General features: G+C 41.2%; 1 protein-coding gene and 2 long non-coding RNA genes across 4 annotated transcripts; 2 read left to right on the top strand and 1 right to left on the bottom strand.

Moving 5' to 3' along the window:
- Nucleotides 1-53: 53 nt before the first annotated feature.
- On the bottom strand, nucleotides 54-8,162 carry LOC109468730 (TNF receptor-associated factor 6-like). Of its 2 annotated transcripts, none has more exons than XM_019767053.1 (7): nucleotides 8,066-8,162; nucleotides 6,573-6,630; nucleotides 3,982-4,228; nucleotides 2,946-3,145; nucleotides 2,507-2,699; nucleotides 1,920-2,140; nucleotides 54-696 (listed from the first exon to the last, which is right to left on the bottom strand). In XM_019767053.1, exons 1-7 carry the CDS (start codon nucleotides 8,127-8,129, stop codon nucleotides 513-515), a joined length of 1,167 nt encoding a protein of 388 aa, XP_019622612.1. In that variant the 5' UTR covers nucleotides 8,130-8,162; the 3' UTR covers nucleotides 54-512. The 2 variants fall into 2 exon arrangements, with proteins under 2 accessions (XP_019622612.1, XP_019622613.1); XM_019767054.1 differs by having other exon boundaries at nucleotides 8,062-8,116.
- Nucleotides 8,163-9,315: 1,153 nt separating this feature from the next.
- On the top strand, nucleotides 9,316-11,830 carry LOC109468765. The gene is made up of 3 exons (XR_002140147.1): nucleotides 9,316-9,496; nucleotides 9,745-9,880; nucleotides 11,481-11,830. It is a non-coding gene; the product is annotated as an uncharacterized LOC109468765 (long non-coding RNA).
- Nucleotides 11,831-12,078: 248 nt separating this feature from the next.
- LOC109468763 lies at nucleotides 12,079-16,818 on the top strand. Its single transcript, XR_002140146.1, has 2 exons — nucleotides 12,079-15,934; nucleotides 16,157-16,818. It is a non-coding gene; the product is annotated as an uncharacterized LOC109468763 (long non-coding RNA).
- Nucleotides 16,819-21,588: the final 4,770 nt, after the last annotated feature.

The raw sequence follows: 21,588 nt of genomic DNA, 5'->3' as shown, positions 1-21,588 counted from the left end.
ACCGAATGAAGGACGAGGTTGTTTATTCGGTGATTATAGGAACCCACCATGAATTATGACACCATATACACCGAAGGAAAGCGGGTCACTAACGTTATTATCATATAGACATTATCACATATGCATGTACATCAAGCTGACACATAAGGGAAACAACTTCTGTGTACCATATAAAGTGCAAGATAGGTTTCCATACCACTTGAAAAAAGCTTTAGTTTTCGTTTTCTTTGCTTTAAATTCAGTGTTTTTATATGCTGCCATGTACCTGGAGTGTTGTCAATAAACTAAACTATTATAAGTTTAAAAATCTTTCAGCATTTTAAGAGAAAAAACTCTTTATATCCGAGTTACTGATGGTCCACTATCTTGTCCAATGACGTCATGTAATTAACATAAATTACACATTTGTAATCATAGAATTCACATGAACTTACAGGAATGTTTGATAAGAGGAACAATTAAAAAAAAATAGATGTTTTTACAGACATCTGCTCTTAAGTATGATTCAAGTTTCAGACAACAGTGGCAGACACTTCCTGGAGCAAAGCCTTAATCATTAGCCGGCTGTCTTCACTGTAGTCCATAAGGTTGGCAATTGTGACGGGTGCACCGTATTTTCGGTTTTCACTAACTTCCACCTTTCCAGTCATAGAGATGCCGTGATCTTCTCCCTGACCCGGTGCAAGCAGCAGAAACCTGTGGAAATTGAGCAAATATTATACACACCCACACTGACACACAAACTGACACATCCACACACACTGACACACAAACTGACACATCCACACCTACACACTGACACACAAACTGACACATCCACACACACTGACACACAAACTGACACATCCACACCTACACACTGACACACAAACTGACACATCCACACCTACACACTGACACACAAACTGACAACCCCCACACCTACACACTGACGCACAAACTGACACCCCCACACCTACAGACACCTACACACAAATTGACACCCCCACACCTACACACTGACGCACAAACTGACAACCCCCACACCTACACACTGACGCACAAACTGACAACCCCCACACCTACAGACAGACACCTACACACAAACTGACACCCCCCACACCTACACACTGACGCACAAACTGACAACCCCCACACCTACACACTGACGCACAAACTGACAACCCCCACACCTACACACTGACGCACAAACTGACACCCCCACACCTACAGACACCTACACACAAACTGACACCCCCCACACCTACACACTGACGCACAAACTGACACACACACTGACGCACAAACTGACAGTGACACACACACACACTGACGCACAAACTGACAGTGACACACACTGACGCACAAACTGACACTGTCAGTGTGTGTGTGTCAGTTTGTGCGTCAGTGTGGGTATCACGCACAAACTGACACACACACACTGACACACAAACTGACATACACACACACACCAATGCACAAACTGACACACATGTGCACACACTGATGCACAAACTCACACACAAACTCACACGGGCGCACGCACACACACATGCACACACACACTCACTGATACACACACACAGACACACACATGCATAAACACATACACATATATACATTTGTATGTATGTATATGTGTGCGCTTCATTACGTCAGTATGTCTCTCTCTCTACCTATCTATCTCCCTCTCTCTATATATATATACATATGACCCTAAATCGTCGCTTCAACATCTGGGTCTCTATCCTCAAATATACATACATCATATACACAATACAATGGCAACGTAATGCTAGAGCATAGAATAAACAACTCCTGGTCAACGAAATAACACACTGTGCTAAATAGAAGTACCAACGTAACTAAGGGACATGATTTTTTTACATCTTCGAAGCTTCAAAAGCTGCTGCAATAAAACTAATAAAATTGACACTTACATGACTTTCAGGTGAAGCGGCAGTGCCCTTGACACCAGGCACAAGTAGATGTGCCACCCTGTGGTCTCGTCCTTTTGCAGTGAAACCTGCCATTTCCCATTGAAAAGCATACACTCAGGTGATGTGAATGCTGTGCTTCCCTCTGTAATTTTTCTTTTCAGGTCGGGAATTGTAAAGGTCATGGCCTCTATTCTTCCATATACAAGGGATGCATCCGATCGCTACAACAAAAAGAAATAATACATACTGTTCTGTCTAAAGTTATATATGTAGGCCGATCAGTCATGTACAGAATAATTGACAATTCACATTGAGTGAGTGAATGAATGTGACCGTGGTTAGGTTGTGAATATAATACTAAGTATGCTGCTAAACGAATACATGTAGTTGAAACAGGTATGTATAAAGACTCCGTTCAGACGAGACTGTTGAAACCGCTAAATATTAGTCTGGTCAGACAGGGTGTATAAGACCCTCTGCATTGCGGATTTAAAAGATTTCATTATCAAAACGAAGAAATACAATGCGGAGATGATAAAAAAATAACTACCTTATGACGAAAATGCTATGTAAAAGGATATGTGTACCTTTAACTTGCCACTGGCAAGTTCGAGCTTCAGCTGGGTGGCATGGTGCAATAGCAGCTTTACGTGTTTCTCTGCCACTGCAACCGAGTGGGCGGCCATGTCGTCTGCCCTTCCCACGAAACCACAGCCAGGGACAGAGCAAGAGCTTACTGTGCGTGGGCACTCTTGCACTACATGAGTAACTACTTTGGCCCTGAAAGAAATCGGAAACATTCATTTCCATCGTCTCTCCTGTGAAAGGCAACCACTCACACTCACAGCAAAAAAACAAAAAAAAAACAATTATAAATAACCTTTCTCTGATCTATTGTGCTCGAAATCAACGTTTCTCTACAAGATATGTTTGATCAAACATTCCAAAACATAAGACAACACAGCCTGAACAAGAACAATTTTCTCAAGGTACAGGGATAACATGACAGACATAGGCTTGCTGTACCTTTCTATAACATTTTCACAGCCCACTGGGCATGGAATAGGTTGTGCTGCACACTCTGTCGCCAAGTGCCGGTCCAAATACATCTTGGTCGTCTTAAAGCCACATGGGCATGTGACCTTCTTGTAGCCACACTGATCCTCGTGCTGATCAAGCTTACTCCTCTCCACAGTGCTGCTACAGCCTTCACGGCGACAGTAGACCTGTAGACATATGTAAGATTTATATAATACCCAGATACAAGAATGAAGGTCTTGCGGGACAAACGCTTTGATAGAAAGTGATACATAGACAAAAAGATAACAAGGACTTGAAAAAAAAAATCAGTAGTGGTATCTCTAAAACATATACAGACAGTCTACTTTCTTAACATCTACTTGTTTGTTCTTCATAAGAAATGTATCTACTGGCTCAAATGAGGAACTCTTTAACAAAACTGGTTGTAAAAGACTTTCTATAGAATTTCTTAGAAAGCATTGATATTTTTATTGTCCGACGTCACGACAACGACACTGCTGTGTTTCTTTTCTTTAGGCCACAGCAAGTAATTGTATGGATGATATCAGCACATGCATTAATTTTGCCTGATTTTGAAAAAAAAAGAAACTCTGTTGCCCTCTGATAGTAGTCAGTACTAGTCTGACCATGTCAAAAATGGGCAAGATGTCTGTTGCCATGCCGGAACGTGGATGGGAGATAAGTATGAAGAGAGGAGACAAGAAAGGGCTCTGATTTAATGTTTTATTTTGGACTTTCCTGCAGAGATATTGATGCTGGCTGTGTATATGTGATGGTCCCACTGAATCAAATCCATTTGTACAATGATTGAGTGAAGGGAAAATGTAGGAACCTTGTTTTTTCAGCCCTCCCTGTTTTTTTCGCCCGCTCGCATTAGATTTGGAGTCTGCGGAGGATGTCATCCATAATACATGTATTTACTTGCTGAGGCCTTACGACAGCTAAACAAAATACATGCAAAGGTTGACACCTATCGGAATTACTAAACTGATACCTATATCGTGTATTTAACTACACGCACCGTTTGGGATGGGCAGTCACTTTTCCTATGTTGGAGGACGTCATGTACGGTGCCCTGAAAACCACACAGGTTGGTGCATCTGGCAGGAACCTCGCCCATCCGCCGTCTCGTATCAGCGTCCACTGTGACAGACACAAAGTCTACTCTACACATGGGACATGATCTCTCCAGCAGCTCGTCTGCACAGGACCCACAGATTCTGTGCGCACAACGATCCATGGTAACAGCCGTCAGCAGAATATCATAGCTGGTAGGGAATAAGAGCAAAACGTAGTTATCTTAGAGCCAGTTTACACAAGGCAAAAATCATTTGTCCCACGACGCAGCTTTTGTAACAACGGTACAATTTATAGTAACAGGACTTATGCACATTATGCCACAGCAAGTACTTTTTATGGATGACCTCAGCGCACTCATTACTTTTTGCCTGATTTTGGAACAAAAAAAGTAATTTTGTTGCCTTCTGACAGTGGTCAACATGCCAAGAATGGGTTAAGATGTCTGTTGCCATGCCGGGAGGTGGATGGCTGAGATAACTATGATGAGAGGAGAAAAGACAAGGCTCAGATTTGTTTTGTCTTTTACTTTGATCCAGTACATATAATATTGATGGCGGCTGCATGTGTGATGTTCCAAATGAATCAAAACCACTTGTGCAATGATTTTTCAAAGTTGTTTCACTGACAAATGAATGTTGTAATAGTAGGCAATAAACTGAGCACAATACATGTATCTATACATGTATATAGGTTTGTGATGTCAAAATTTGAAAATGTAGGCATCTTGTTTTTTGGCCCGCCTTTTTTTTCACCCTATTGCATTAGATTTGGAGTTTGGGGAGGATGTCATCCATAAAATTTACATGCTATGGCCTTACATATTGCTTGCAGAATTCGCTTTTAGACATCTTTCGGATGTACTACTGATGTTTCATCGCATGTTGATGTACAACACTGCCCGGCCATATAATTTTATGGCAGCTAAACAAAATACATGAAAGATAACATGTATATGGTCAGACAGGAGCTAGTCTATTAAGGGCAGACACCACATTTGCGTTGCACAGTAGAAGCCAAAAAATGGGAACACGATTGTAGTGCCTAGTTAATACCTTTGAAAACCTTTTTTTCTCTTGAAAGTTTTGGTCCATTTTGGAGATTTTTGGGCTGGAAGGCACAGGTAGAGTCTAAACTTTCCTACATTGGTCAAGTTTTGTTTATTTCACCAGTTTAGTGGGCGTAGTGAGAGATGTGAGTGGTTAGGTCTTGTCTGGCCAGGCGGATGGATACCATGGAAAATGTAGGTTAAAGTTGAGGTTTTGTTACTATCATCAGCTGTGGCGGGAATTTGAGATGGTCAACCCCCTGTTTCCTTTCTATTTTTGGGAATCAGACCCTTGTTTCTACCTGGTGCAGAAAAATTTTTGAGATTGAAGTATGGGCAAGTACTTTCATGAGGTGTTGAAATAGTGTATTTAAGCATGTGCTATGGCAAGATCTAATAGTACTGGCTGCCCTGAACACCCCCCCCCTCCTTTTACCCAAACTCATTAACTGGATTAGGTTTGGTAATTTTTATTTTCAATATCAGCTATTGGTACCTGTTGTTAGATGATGACCTAATTTGGAGAATATGGGTGCATGTTTTGCATGTTTTCTTAGCAAAAGTGTGATCTCAGTATGATATGCTGTTATTTACCTATGGGCTGTGTGTATACTGGATAATTAAAAGTTGCAACAAACAGCTTGGAAAGCTTAGATGACTGCAAAAGTCATATAGATTTGTTGCAAATGATGGACTAAATGATTTATGATGGTTCATAACATAGTATTTTTCACCAATTAACAGCTGTCAATCAAAATGTGCCCTGCCTCAGGGACACCCCCCCCCCAGCACACAAAAATAGTCATTTCTAGTGTTTGTTGGGACAAAAATAAGGATGGATATTGCTGTATATGGCATGGGTGTAATACAGGCAATATATTCTGTTACAGAAAGGGGATTTGGGGTGTGCAGGGGGTTTCCAGCTGTGTAATTCTTAACTGTATGTGTGTGAATTTGGGCGGTTTCATTAGTATAGTATAGTGAGCTAGCTGGTATAAAAGTTGAAAGAAAAAGAAAATTTTCTATTGGAGTGTAGTTTTTTCTCTTCAAAGTGGTAGAACAGACTATGGTGAGTACTGAATGAGACTGGTTGATAGATAGACCCCTGTGAAATTTGTAAAAAGTCATGTGATGTTGGTAGGTATACTGGCACACTGCTGTACAGGCCTCGGGATAGGGCACAGACACTGGGTATGAGGCTGGCTCTCAATTCCCAAGGGAGGTATCAATGAACTTCATCTTTGGGGAACATAATCACAACCCCTCAGTGTGTCAGCCAGGGGGGTAGGTTTTCCTCCACTCTCTTTTTCTGTATCCCAGAATTCCTCCTGCTATGAGATTGCAACATTATGTAACCCAACACCATTTAGCATGGTGACAGATGTCAACAAATCAGGTCATTGGCCAGGTCAGAGGTTAGTGTTTTGAAACTGAGCAAAAACAATATGTTTTCATTCCGTAAAAACATAATAAGAGTTGGTATTCACCATACAAAACACGCCTCATCGACTTCCAGTTGTCTCTCGAGGTCATCATTTGTAATACCTGCAACAATAAAAATACTGTCTGGGTTCTGCCTTCTGGAACAGAAAATTGGTGTGTTGTTTCCTATGCGCCTGTAGTCTATTATATATAAACAAGGCTGGACTGTTTCCCATGCATGACGAAGTGCATCACACTAGTGTCTACTCATATATAATTGTAGCAAGCACTACTCTCCAAGCAGAGGTTGTAGGAATGATTGTTAGCTTTTTATATATGGCCTTTTTTTGTCGCTACCTCCACCAACTGTTTGCAAGGACCAAAAAAATGGATTGTGAAATTTGCCTATGTATAAAGAAGAATCATCTATTGACATATGCCAAAGTATGAGTTTGCGGAAAAGGCTGTCCAGCCTGGCAGGCTTTTGGGTTTCCGGAAAGGTGTGCAGGGCTAGGGATACTTTCCAGGCTATCCTTTCTGTGTGCATGGGGTTTGGTCTCTAAGTCTAATAAATTTACTTGTCTTTTAACAGCTGTGGGTGGGCTGTTTCGGGTGGTAATTACTGACATTATCAACTTGAGCAAGAATTTAGTCATAGAAACTATGTTTTTATTTTTGAAGAAAATTCCAACTATACAATAAAATGTACAAGAATTTTTAAACTAGACAGAGGGGGGAGGTGTACAAGCTTATAAGGGAAATAAAGAACACTAGTGGGATGGGCCAGGAAATGATATGATTCTGTTTGCCATAGCCTGGGTTCCAAACCCATACTGGACACTGGACACAAAGTATCTCAGTGAGCCTGGGTCTGGTAGGGTCCAGGCTCACTAAGATACTTTGTGTCCAGTGTGATTGGGTTTGGAACCCAGGCTAGTTTGCCACAACACTGGCAAATTCAAAACAAGTGCCTGGAGGGAGATGATTATAATGTTGCAAAACTATGCATGGAGCAAGCCGACATTGCTTGGGTCCATGGAAACTTGATAATAGAAGGTGTGTAATTAGTTCCAGCCAGCTTGGCCCAGGCTACTACATGTGATCTGGTGGTCCATAGGGAAAACTGAGGCTAGAAAGGAAGGTATTGAAACACTGTCTGTACTGCATGAGTTTTACTAGAAGTAATAAATAGGCTGTGTGAATTATGTATTTGTATGAGTCCGAAAGGTATCTGCTAAGGCCCTAAGGAGGTTAGCGAGCGCCTCCCCCCCCCCCCCGGAACCCACTGGGCAGGAAGAGGAAGGGGTCCGTCCAGAGTGTTGGGTCAGTCCGACAGCTGTGCTTCCTAGACTGAAGGATTATTTCTCCATGTCAAGTGTCTATTATACATTATAAAAGCGTGGCCAATGGCCCGTCCTAGGTGGAAGCTGTGAGCTTCAAACATTGATGTCCTTGGTAGAACTGCAGGATGGAGGTATAACTACATGGCATGTTGAACTTGATTAACCAAACAGTATACCCTCCCAACAGCAAAGACAAAAAAATGAAAAATACATACTGATAGGAGTTGTCCGTATCGCACGCTCAATGTCATTGTCCATGGTCCAACTTCCGAGGGACATTGCAGCAAATCGTCTGTCTGACTGTTAAAATTCCGCAAATGCTCAACTAGAATGGGGTCATCGTGTGCATGTGGCAAGGTCTGATGATCCACGTGTCACCGGGTGTCTGGGTGTGAGCTACTGTAGACGTCCACAACGCAGGGGAGTCCGTCTGTTCCCGCCAAGCAGTATCAGTTACCAGATCAGCAGGGCCAGATCAGTTACGAATCTGCCGGGTTTTACCATTTTCAACATAGGGCAGGGGCTAAATCTAGTCCCGATTAAATAAAAATAACGTTAATGTAGAAAATTATACAACGCAGGAGTGAAAAGGGATCGATGACCTGGTAGATCCATTATCCCTTGCCGTAATGTGACGTAAATTTTATAAATTACAATACACATGATTGAATGACACAGATGGGCTGTGACATTTTTAAATGTCACAGCCCATCTTAAAAGTATTCTTAAAAGTATTCTGCAGTCTGTTTCCAATACATAATGTCGATCTGTTCTTTCTAGGCAAAACAAATGTTGAAATCCAATCCCTGTCAAGATGTCGGATTGCCATTGCAAAGACGTCATCAATAGCCATAACAGTCATAATTTTTCTGCTTTTAAATATCCTGTAAGTTCTACCCTGAAGTCTTTTTGGTGATGAATGGTTTTCGCGTGTCCAACTTTACGTTTGAATTCTGAATGACATATCTCTTAATCTTATAAGCATATTTATATCAGATGCTAGATCTATCATACCCGATAAGTGTTTTGTTGTTGGAGTTTCAATTCGCCCCACCCAGGACCCTCCTGTCAAAGTCTTTTTGGGGGCCTTTTTGAGGTATCGAGGTGATCCTGTAACCCCAACACATCTGCTTGGCCCTCCCTCGGGGTCACCATCAACGGACCGGATTGCATGCTGGGAACGCTCGGTTCGTTTGAAAGAGGGAAGAAAGGTCTGGCAGCATCTCCCAGCTCCCAAGATGGCTATGATTACACCAAGGACGTGTTGCAGTCACTGTGTCTTGTGTTCTAGAGTACAGAATCCTAGAAGACGAATAGCCGGTAACGAGAGAGAAAAGTATGGAAGCCTTAGCCGAACCCACTCGCGACCGGAACGAGGTGCCGAAAATATCCACGTAGCGCGCCTGCACGTTGGACACTCTTCACTGACTTCAGCTCAGGAGTCTTTGGCGTAGGAAGAGTTTCCAGAAAGACACGTTGGATCGATGGATCAACTCGGAATTCGTTGTAATCAATGACTCGTGAGATACCTCGATTTGTAACCGCGGCTCCAGGGACGTAACAATTTATCTCATCGGAAGATGTCACACGCAATTGCTAGTGACAGAAACTATTTCCCGCCACAAAGTCAAGGAGCTCCTTGAAAGGTAACGACAACTTATCTAACGTTACATATGTAACAATTTTTGTTGAACTATACAACTTTGTTGTCCTGAGACAACGTATTAGATTTCAAATAACGTTACGTAGTTTACGGTCAGTCCTATTAAGTCTGGCAGGCCGGGTCCAAAGTCAGACATAGAATAATACGGGTCAGGAGGTTCAAAAACCTCATTATTTTCCAGAATGATTTTGGAGAATAATGGAAATGTGCCTTGTTGTTGTTTTCGCACAGGGGATCCAGGCAGGGGATCCTAATGGCAGAAAACGGACCGTAGGAAACCCATCCATAATGGATCATCAACGTGGCCTGATGAAACTCCGGCTAATTGGAAACAGGACATGGGAAACGCCTGGCATGGAATGCGATGGTAGGGTTTCGCAGCTTTTGTTTGTTTCCAGAAAGGTCACTTTTCGCTGGCCTTTTCGCTTTCGTTTAGAACTGAAATTGAACAACGTTTTTAATTTTCAGACATGTTACTTAGTATTAGCTTTTCTGTTAATCAAGAGGACAAATCAGGAAAAGAGCTGATGTCTCTTTTATTTGTTTTACCAGCAGTGTCTGGTTTTTAGATCAGGGACCCCTCCTGAGAGCGAGTCTTCCCATGTGCCAGGAGCATAAATTTATTCAGTCAGATACTGTGGGAAAATAGTGTTCTTGCACAAAAATTTGTTTTACTGCTGGTATATCATGTACACACCTTCTGTGCTTTCATATGGTATCCCTCGACGGTGATCTACCAGATTGATGAAATGTCCAAAATACCACTCACCAGGCACTGGTTTCTGTTGAATATAAATGTTACTACTAGACTAGTAGTAGTTGCCCTTAGCCTGGATGCCTGACTGTTGCCAGAGGAAGTATACAGGCTAGCCTCTTGGCTCCAAAATCATTACCATAGATACCCTCATCAGGGAAGAGAGAGGCTGAGAGAAGTATAATTGTTTCAAGCGGGGGCCTGACAAGACATACATGCTAATTTAGGCCTACAAGAAAAAATGTTGTGTTTCCTGTTTCCTGACTGAGCATAGAAAAAAACAAACTCACATACCTTTTTTGTGTGGACTCCTGCAAGGGACATACATGTTTTAAGCTGATTAACCTTTTATAGCCCCATGATCTGACACCTGAGTGATGCAACGTTGTACAATAGGTTTTCCAACATTGACATTGAAAATATAAGTGTCCTCATGCAAGTTTTACTTTGATAAACTGTATATTGTATGAGTTGGATCACTATATACAGTAGATATCACTGAAGTCTAAAAAAAGAAGGAAAAAAATCCATATAACCTACCGACCCTAATTTCCTCAGAAATGAAACAGGAAACACAACATTTACTACCTTGAGTATTTTCTTGAAAGTTCCAAAAGAGCTAACACAAGTCTTCTCATCATAGATGTAAACAGATCAGAAACGTTATTGACATTATTAAAATCTGAAGTTGTTCATGAATGGCATTCATGTGGTTTCATGGAAAAAGATTTCTGTGAATTTATAGTCTTTGTCTAGTCTAGTCTGAGGGCTTGAGTCAGTAGTGGCACTTCTGAGTACACAGAATTATGACTTAAAAGATAATGTGCTTTCTGCAGTTATGAAGATATAGTGACCCCAGCTTAGAAAAGAGTTTGCCATTTACAATAGTATTGCACCAGTGAAAAGTACCTAAAAGTGAAAAGGTGTGTCATTAGAATGAGGGAACTTCATGCCGCGCCAATCATACACGGTACAATGCATGGCAACATAGCTGGTATAGGGGTATAGAAGGATGCCTTCTACATTGTAGTTACTGTAACCAGGGAGGGGGGTGGGTAACTAGTAGTAATGACAAAGTGATGGGGCCCCTAACTGGATGAATAACAGTAGTACAAATACATATTTGTACACATGAAACTTTTTTCTTGCAATCACCTTGTAAGTGTAACACCAGCGCAAGCCTTGATTCTATGGTTTTCTTCATGACGTATAGGGGCATGTATCTGGTGAATGGATCAGGCCGAAGATATATCCTCTATCCTGTAGATGGCATGGCCTTGCTGGCTGGGACCTGGGGCAGTCAACAGCTTACTGGCCAAAGTTAGGTATAAATCCTCACCTCTGGTATTACGAAAGGTGAGATATGATGCCATTTTCTTCCATTTTTCATCTGTTTTTTGTAAAGGTTTCAATGCACAGTACCAACCTGCACAGTACCAACCAACTCTTCTGCCCAACTGTAGTGCATGACTTAATACAGTGGTCGAAATACTTAAATAAAAAATATATATCAGTGCTCTGCAGTATTGCAGAAGAGTCAAAATTTTGTTCTGCAATTTGGAAATACTTTCTGCAAATACACAAGCCTCCATACTACAATCTTGCAGGTTTATAAGCATGAACTATTGATTGATATGCAAATTAGGGAAGACAACTTTTTGAGGTCCAAAAAGAAACAAAAGATAGACAAGTCAAGACAAGGTTGATGCAAATTAGTGAAGAAGCTCCTGTTGTTTCAGAATAGGAGCTTAAGCGTTGTCTGTCCTTGGGGCCAAGAGCGCCAAATCCCAAGTGCCAATTTTTCCTGCTGCAAAATTGCAGATTGTATAAATTTTTCTTCTGCAATCTTGAAAATCTATCTGCAGATTGCAGACTGCAGACAGGTATTTCGAACACTGTAATACTATAATAGGCATCAAGACATGTTGTGTTAGAATGTGGGATTATCACAGTGAACTTCTGGCATGTACATATATGTGTTCGGTATACAGTCAAACCTGTCCAGGCAACCATCTCTTCAAGCCGGACCTTTTCCTGAAACTTTTCTCCTTTGACACAAGCACGAACAGCCTACTCAGGGCGACCACCTGGCCAAAACAGCCATGATTCGGATCTGCTCATTGCCACCACAACATTTTCAGTGGAGTGACAAAATCAAATGTACATGATTTAGGTGTGTATACACATGTTTGAGTAAAAATGAATTTTTTAGCCCAGCGCCTATAATCAACAAATACAAAAGGTATATAGAGCATGACTAAGGGTTAGACAAGTTTTCAAAAAGCCACTTTTCCCATTGGGCAAGTACAAGTTCATTTCCACCAACTTTTTCACTTGCCCAAAATATACATATTTCTATGCATTTTTACTAGTAATCTTATTTTGCAGTTTATAATGTTGGATGCTTAACTTTCCTAGCTGAGAAAGGGCACCCCGGGATCCTCCATCAAAGTGATTCAGTGCTGTGAGCAAATTTAACTTTTAACCACACTCGGCCAAATTATTATTTTGCATTTGATTAATCATGAATTTTTACCACAACAGTACTAATCACCAAGAGTGCCCCATTTTCCCAGATGTTTTTCCACTTTTTCTTTTCTTGCAGCAATATCGTATTCAACTTTTTAAAAGAAATTTATATATCGTCCAAGAAAGTATTCAAAATTTACTTTGTTGGACTTTCTATTATTGTATATAATGATTTTTGGTAACGGAATAATTAAATTTTGGATTGTAGGGTGCTAGGAAGCAGGTTTCCAAAGATAATGATAAAACTAGTTAAATAAATATGTTGACCTGTTTTTTGAAAGTACCAAGTTTTTATTTTATCCCAAAAGCTAATTTAATTAGATTAGGGCATTCCCAAAACACATGAAGGTACATTTGTAGGTTTCTCCCTCGGACTGGCAGAATGAGCACAATGGATTATCAATACATTTCCAAATATGTAAAAGTCTATTTGTAGGTAAGAACTTATGTAAGAGTCTATATTGAAAGAACCTAGCTGATGGGTCAATTGTACAGTAAGTTGAGGAAGTATATGCTTGTTTCCAAGGGATGGGGGTGTCAATGAAATGTTATAATGGGATAATGAATGTTACTTTCTCTGCCTGCAGGTCCTGCCTCACACCTACCATGTCATCCTGCACGGGCAACAACTTCAGCTGACCTGCCAAATGACATGAGGAATTATGCTGACACAGGACTTAGACTTTCAGTAGCAAGGTCAATCATTTGGGACTGCAAGTGAGATTACTAACTATAGAGCAATAGAGATTTGACCTCTAGCTCTTTCCCCAACAGGCATAAGACTTTAGCTACATATATTTGATATGACTTTTCCCTTCTTAACAGGCATCAGTGGATTACTGATCGTATTACACAGAATTGGCTTTTTCTCTTAACAAGTGAAGTTGTTGGCAACACTCTGAATGCTCTTGTGTATTGTTTAATAGCTTTTTTCCTCCGAACAGGTACATTTTGTAAGCAGAGTCCAGTTTCTTGTACTGATTACTTTATTGTTACCTCTGATCAGGTGTTTGGTTGCTTCTATTGTTTAATAGCTTTTTTCCTCCGAACAGGTACATTTTGTAAGCAGAGTCCAGTTTCTTGTACTGATTACTTTATTTTTACCTCTGAACAGGTGTTTGGTTGCTTTTATTGTTTAATAGCTTTTTTCCTCCGAACAGGTACATTTTGTAAGCAGAGTCCAGTTTTTTTGTACTGATTACTTTATTTTTACCTCTGAACAGGTTTTTGGTTGCTTCTATTGTTTAATAGCTTTTTTCCTCCAAACAGGTACATTTTGTAAGCAGAGTCCAGTTTTTTTGTACTGATTACTTTATTTTTACCTCTGAACAGGTGTTTGGTTGCTTCTATTGTTTAATAGCTTTTTTCCTCCAAACAGGTACATTTTGTAAGCATAGTCCAGTTTTTTTGTTACTGATTACTTTATTTTTACCTCTGAACAGGTGTTTGGTTGCTTCTATTGTTTACTTGCTTTTTTCCTCTGTTGTGAGATTTTGAGAGTCAGAGATTTTGAGATTGTGAGAGTCAGAAGTTGGAATTGTGTTTTGAGATTGGCTGAAAATGGGAATATTCTATGTGTGTATATGAACAGTATGTGTCAGAGGTTGGAATTGTGTTGTGAGATTGACTGTACATGGGAATGTTCTATGTGTGTATATGAACAGTATGTGTCAGACTGTATGTATGATTGACTGTACATGGGAATGTTCTATGTGTGTATATGAACAGTATGTGTCAGACTGTATGTAAGATTGGCTGTACATGGGAATGTTCTATGTGTGTATATGAACAGTATGTGTCAGAGGTTGGAATTGTGTTGTGAGATTGATTGTACATGGGAATGTTCTATGTGTGTATATGAACAGTATGTGTCAGACTGTATGTGAAACCTAGGTTCTGTTTGAAGGTAGATACGGCCTTAAACTGTATTTTAGGGTTCATGGGTTATTTTAAAGGCACATTAAGCCTTAAACCGTCTTAAGATTCCTGGGTTATATTCTACTTATAGTGAAAGGCAGATACCGACTTAGACTGTCTTAAGATTCCTTGGTTATTTTTGCATTCAGAGTAGGTTGCATTGTATGTTTCCATTCAGGCAGATACCGCCTTAAAGCTAACGTTAAGATTCATTGGTTATTTTAAAGGCAGATACCACCTTAAACCGTCTTAAGATTTCTGAGTCCTGTTCTAGGTTATAATGTTTGAAAATGGGATTCCTGGTTTCTGTTCTAGGTTATGTTAGAAGGCAGATACTGCCTTAAACCACCTCAGAATACTAGGTTATGTTCTAGGTTATGTTATGTTAGAAGTCAGATACCACCTTTAACTGTCATAAGATTCTTGAGCTTTGTTCTGGGCTTATGTTTGAAGACTTATGCCGCCTTAAATTGATTACTGTTTTTCTTTCCTGGAACAGGTCAAGGCATTTAACTGTAATCTGACTCACTGGACTGCCATTTTTTTCTTGAACAGGGGAAGGTGTTTAACTGAATTGATGACTGCTTTCCCCTGAGGCTGTCAGGTGAAGGTGTTTTATTGAGGAAGATACTGCCTTAAACTGGCCTAAGATTCCTTTTAACATGTTTTAAAACTGTATTTTTACTGTATTGATTCCCTTAAACAGGTAGAGGTGTTCAACAGTATTGATTACTGTTTTACTTAAACTGACTTCTCTGCTTCCCTATTTCTGTGTAGATGCCTGCGGTGGGGGTTAAGGGGCTCTGGGACATGTGATAGCTTAGCAGCTGTACTCTTGACTGTTAGAGTAGCTAAGCACATGGGTTCCTCCTGCTACACTCTTAGTCCATAGGGTGTCTAGCATACTGGTTCCTCCCATCCCCTAAAGCCTCTCACGTCTGGCTCCTCGTGCCAACCCCCGGGCAACGGCCTCAGCTGGCCGGCCAAACGATGTGAGGGGTGGTCCGGAATCCTGACACTGTAGGGCAGAGGATGTCCGGTGGAGAGGTTACTAGTGTTGGCACAGGCTTTCCTACTGCATGTTATTGGCCCTTGGTGTGACCAGGGTGAACCAGGCTTGCAAAGAGGCAGTCAGCCATGGCAAGGCTCAGAGAGGAGATGGACAGCAGCTGGTCATACATTTGTACTAACAAAGACACATTGCATGAATAAATGTTCCATGTAAGTCCAAACCACTCTGTCAGTCTGTAGGTTAACAACACCATTTTCCACTAGGTAAGAATTAGGATACTGTTGCTGAAAATCCAAGTAGATATTTCATCAGGAATTTGGATCCTTATTGCATGAGATATCAATCCTTGTTTGAACATGGAGGTAACCTTGATGGTTTGAAGCAAAGTGTGTTTACTGACTTGGATGTATTCTGCACTCTTCTATTGACAGTATCAGTGTCTAGGAGAACAACCTAAAGGCAAATAGTTCAAGGTCTGAGCGAGCCTGAAGGAGACACTCAAGCAGAGGTAGAACTTCTGAGTGGCATTCGGTCGCTGACAACCTTCCTTTCAAGCTGAGATTGAAGTCACCTTCTGATCTGCACCTGTGGATGTTAATTTGGTTCCTATTTAGCTCAAGCCAATCCACGTGCCTCAATTTGTTGTACAAACCAGCCTAGTACAACTGTATGACTGTTAACATTGTTGTTTCTATGGTACCGGTAGTTTTTGGATCTTTCATAGGATGCTAGTGTTTTTATATAGCACACTCGCTCCATTGATTTCCTGCTAAAATCCGGGAATCAAGAGTTGGCATTAATCAGAAAATATGTAAAGCAAATAAATAGTCCATCAACTACAATCCAATAACTGAGAAACTGAGAGGATGACTGTTGTTGTTGTGATATAGCTAAAATGTTAGAAGCACTAATGTGAAGCTTCAGGCTTAGATATTATGAGATAGGAGAACTGTAGACATCTTTTACATTTACATTCCAAGATGATGATAGTGCTAGTCTACGTCTTCATTTGTAAAGTCTGATTGACAAACGAGTTAATCTACTATTCCACTGTTTTATTGCTGGTGCATGACAAATAAAAGACTTGTTGGCTGTTACACTGTTTTCTCATTCAATTTGTGGCCTAACATTTTTCATCCCTTAGTATTTTCAAATGTAGGCATCTTTTTTTCTTTCCTGTTTTTCACGCTCTCGCTTCGGATTTAGGAGCGGTTTTATTTTAGAAATAATTTGATATTTATTGGTGATGAGTGCCCCTTAATAATCATCTCCCACAGTCAGTAATGACTTTTTCATTGGTGTAATTAGTAATGATTCGGACTCATATTCCTTAAATTAACGTAACGTGTACTGGTGTGTTCATCAAACCTTGATATACTTTTAGAAGGTAACTTGAAAACTACAGGATTATTATATTAAGACGAATATCTGGCAAGATGGATGTATCCCGTTAGCCAGCACACAATGCTTATTTCTTACCACAAATGAAGATTATGAGTATACCCTCCGAGAACATGGTGAAGGAATGAAGTTGCGTGAATGTGTGTCTCACTCGCATAAAGACAAGCAACATGGATTTTGGAAATAATTTTTTGCTTTTTTCAATCATATGACAAAACTATACAAGAGGTAAAACCGTGGTCAAATTTACACCCAAGATTATGACGAAGTCTAGTCCACCAACTTTGACTTTTATCAATGGCGCCATCAAATCAACATAAATGGTGGGAGGGCTCCACCAAATGCAGCACAACACTGTCTGTACAGATGGGCTCAGGGGCAAACTCCATCCTGCTCCATTACATATTAGAGACGGGTGCATGACCAACAAATTGCACAACTCTGGGGCAGGACTCAGTATCGAGCAGCGTCGTCCCTGCCACGAACGGTAAATGACTGGAACTCCTTACCCCAAACAACTGTGGAGGCTAGAAATATTGAAACATTTCTGGCAAGGGCTTCCAAACTCTTCCGAATTCTTGACTGATGACCTCTCCCCTAAGTGACAGAATGATCGACATTTTTTATATGGGTCATCAAGCACTATGTAATGACTCTAGTCTGTACGTAAGCACAAGCACGCCTGGTGATCCCCTTGTGCTTGCATTCTGACTGGCGGAACGAAGCGGTACTGCAAGGTTCCATCCGTATTTCTTGTTACAGTGTATTGAGCATTATTACAGTGTAATGAGATCATAACAGTGTATTGAGTCTATTACACTGTAGGGATCATTACAGCGTATTGGGATCATTACAGTGTAACACTGTATTAGAGCCATCACAGTGTACTGTGACTGTTACACTGTATTGGAGGGGCGTCACAGTGTGTTGACTTTTACGCTGTATTGGAGAGGCGTTACAGTGTATTGGAGGGACGTTACAGTGTACTGGCTGCGATACAGTGAATTCCTCAGATACACTGTATTCTGTCTTACAAACGCCGTATTTGTCTATTACAGTGTAATCTGCCTGCAATACACTGTTTTCTTTGTAATACACTGTTTTCGGTCAAAAATACAGTGTATTTTGTCAAATTACAGTGTAATTAGCTTTTGACTGGGCTATACAACCATAGGCTTCGTCCTGACGTTTCGCCGACGTCAGGACGTTTTGCAGTCAAGGGAACGACTGTTTCATACATACTCTAACACTAATTAATTCTAACAATAGGATAATCATAACAACACAATTTCAGCTATAAATATGGGACGGTAAACCATAACAGGAAACCGCAATTTCGGCGGCGTTGTCGGGAATGTTACTACGAAAGACACGCTACTTTTACTATTCAACATGTGAACAAACACGGCGGCCCCGTTGTGTTTGGTGCGCGACACGGTAGAATTGGTCGTGTTGGCTTCTTAAGAACCGGAAGAAACTACACAATATATAACTTAGAATTTGAGTCACGTTTTATGGACATGTGTAGCGCCACACGGCGTGATCTGCATGAAAATCATTTTATTTGCATGTTTGTGAGATTCAAATGGTGCAAATTACCTCATTTGCATGTTCGTGAGACTTAAATGGTTCCGACCGCACAACACAGTATTCATGGGCGAACCCCGTACGGGTACAAAGTAGTGCTGCTCAATACTAGCGAGAGGTGCAGCCATTGTTCTGTGCATGGCATCGAGATGGAACCTCTGGTAAATGTTAGAGGATACGTCAGTTTTGAGACTGTAAAAGTTGAATTATGGTGCGTGTTCAGTCGGCGTAGATTTGCGCTTTGATACTTGTACGGTAAGTTGTGTACTACTACAGTTACGTCATAGTTACGTCATCCACAGGTAAATGTGACCCTGCACTGCTGCAGTTTGGAGACAAGTCGCTAGAGGCCACTGCTACACTGTCCATCCGCCAGGTTTCGTCCTGACGTTTCGCCGACGTCAGGACGTTTTGCAGTCAAGGGAACGACTATTTCCTACTCTAACACTAATTAAATCTAACAATGGCGATAATCATAACAACCAAATTTCAGCTAAAAACATGGGACGGCAAACCATAACAGGAAACCGCAATTTCGGCGGCGTTTTCGGGAATGTTGCTACGAAAGAGACGCTAATTTTACTATTCAACATCACCGAACATGTAAACAAACATGGCGGCCTGCAAATCTACGCCAACTGAACACGCACCATAATTCAACTTCTTTAAAGTCTCAAAACTGACGTATTCCTCTAACATTTACCACAGTTTCCATCTCGATGCCATGCACAGAACAATGGCTGCACCTCTCGCTAGTATTGAGCAGCACTACTTTGTACCCGTACGGGGTTCGCCCATGAATACTGTGTTGTGCGGTGAGAACATGTACAGGTGCAGTTGCACACTGGCCTTTGTGATGATCCTTTGTACAAAATACAAAATTAAGTCACTCATAGAAACATTTCCTGTTATGTTTCGCCGTCCCAGGTTTTTAGACTCTGTTCTGGTTCTCACTATGGTTAGAATTCAAGTTATGATTAGGGTTAGAGTTGGAAATATGCGCTCACTTGACTGCGAAGCGCCCTGACGTCGGTGAAACGTATTGACACTATGCGCCAGATGGACAGTGTAGCAGTGGCCTCTGCCGATTTGTCTTTAAACTGCAGGGTCACATTTACCTGTGGCCGACGTCACTATGACGTAACTGTAGCAGTGCACACTGGCCTTTGTGATGAACCTTTGTACAAAATACTAAATTAAGTCACTCACAGCAACATTTCCTGTTATGTTTCGCCGTCGCATGTTTTAGCCGGTTGTTTTGGTTATCGCTATGGTTAGAATTGAAGTTATGATTAGGATTAGAGTTGGAAATATGCGTCCCATTCACTGCAAAGCGCCCTGACGTCGGTGAAACGTATTGACACTTTCCGGCGGATGTACCGTGTAGCAGCGACCTCTGGCGATTTGTGAAGTGGAACAACAGTCTACTGTGTGCGAGTCGTGTGCAGAACTTAGCCTCTACCAGGCTTGGGGAGGCGGCTGGAAGGAGTAGAAATCAGCCAAATAGAGAGATAAGCATGCCAAGGGAGTTTGTCCGTTGAGAGAATATTTCGCCAGAACTCTCTGCGAAATTACAACCGGGCCGCCATGTTTGTTTACATGTTACTCTATATTAAAGTCTCTTTTAGCATAAAAACAAAGGAGTTTTAGCGGAGGCTCACATAGGGGATAATTGCGTACTGCACTTCTTCGTACTTCTGTTGTAGGACGATCAAGATCTCGTATATCGTCCAGAAGAAAATTAAATCTCTAAGAATCGGAACAATATAAACTTACGAGCAAGAAGAGGGGTGTGCAAAGGGTGATTGTTAGCGAAATATTCCACTATACCGGGATTCGGTAAATCTCTATTTTAGCCCCTGATGTCGAAACCTGGGAACGAGTCACTAACACATGTGGTTGCGTGATTGCGTCATGCTACAAACCATAACAGCCTTGTACAGGTTTGGCCATGGTCTTGTAGCCATTCAAAATTAATTGATAGCCTGGAACAGGCCTGGCCATGGGACACTTAAAGGGTAGAATCACGCAGACGAATTGCACAACAGTGCAGTGGTAGAAAATACGATTTGCACTGGAGGTCAACAATGCTAGACCATGCAGCAGCGACCTCTAGCGATTTATCACACTCCTCTGTAGGGTTTCTCTGCTCCAGGCCTCTTGATCAGCACCAAGGTCAGCACCAAAAACAGGCTTGACCGTGCGGCTTTTCAGAAGGATCTCGTAGCCTGGAACAGCCTGACTTTGCGGCGATTCAGAAGGATCGAATGTTAACTGACCGTGGGGCACTCAAAGGGGGTTGATAGCCTTGTACAGGCTTGGCCGTGAGATCATCTAATATGAATTGAAAGCCTGTAACAGCTGACTGTGTAGCTATTATCCAATCTCAGTGGATTTATAATCCTAACTTGACGAGTTCTAAATAACTGACTATCGTCACACCAGCGTGTATTTCCTGGCGATATTTGCCTGGTATGACTATTGAGACATAAGTTAGGAAGGAGGGGGCTGTTTTGTAGCAGTCATGTTGAACATTCTAACTGCAGAAATTGATCCAAGCAATTATCCTACACTATTGACATTGGTGTTTTCTGTATGAAGCACCTGTATCCTATCACTCAATATTCATACATTTAAGCTAATAAAACTATTAGAACTACTCCAGAAAAGCAGACAACACGAGGGCAGTTTTTATACTTTTTTATCAGAAATGTCCAACCTGTATGTGTACCACACCAAGTCTCTCTCTCAAAGGCAGGAATATTAAAACGTGGTAATGTGTACTCTGCTACCATCTCTGACATTGTAACCTTGTTACCATGCTGAAGTCCCTCAGGCATTTATACAGCAATAGCCAATACACTACTTGTATTAG

The sequence above is a fragment of the Branchiostoma belcheri genome, unplaced genomic scaffold (genome assembly GCF_001625305.1).
Source record: "Branchiostoma belcheri isolate BF01 breed outbred unplaced genomic scaffold, Haploidv18h27 scaffold2, whole genome shotgun sequence".
Classification (NCBI taxonomy): Eukaryota; Metazoa; Chordata; class Leptocardii; order Amphioxiformes; family Branchiostomatidae; genus Branchiostoma; species Branchiostoma belcheri.
Note: the sequence above shows the minus strand (reverse complement) of the source record. Positions and strands in the feature narration are given on the sequence as shown.

What these genes read in the sequence shown, in the direction of transcription:
- LOC109468730 (XM_019767053.1), bottom strand. Translation starts at nt 8,129, where the DNA reads ATGTCCCTCGGAAGTTGGACCATGGACAATGACATTGAGCGTGCGATA. An exon ending in GATGAGGCGTGTTTTGTATG is followed by an intron (nt 4,229 to 6,572) that starts GTGAATACCAAC and finishes ATTCCCTACCAG; the next exon opens with CTATGATATTCTGCTGACGG. An exon ending in TGTGAAAATGTTATAGAAAG is followed by an intron (nt 2,700 to 2,945) that starts GTACAGCAAGCC and finishes GATTTCTTTCAG; the next exon opens with GGCCAAAGTAGTTACTCATG.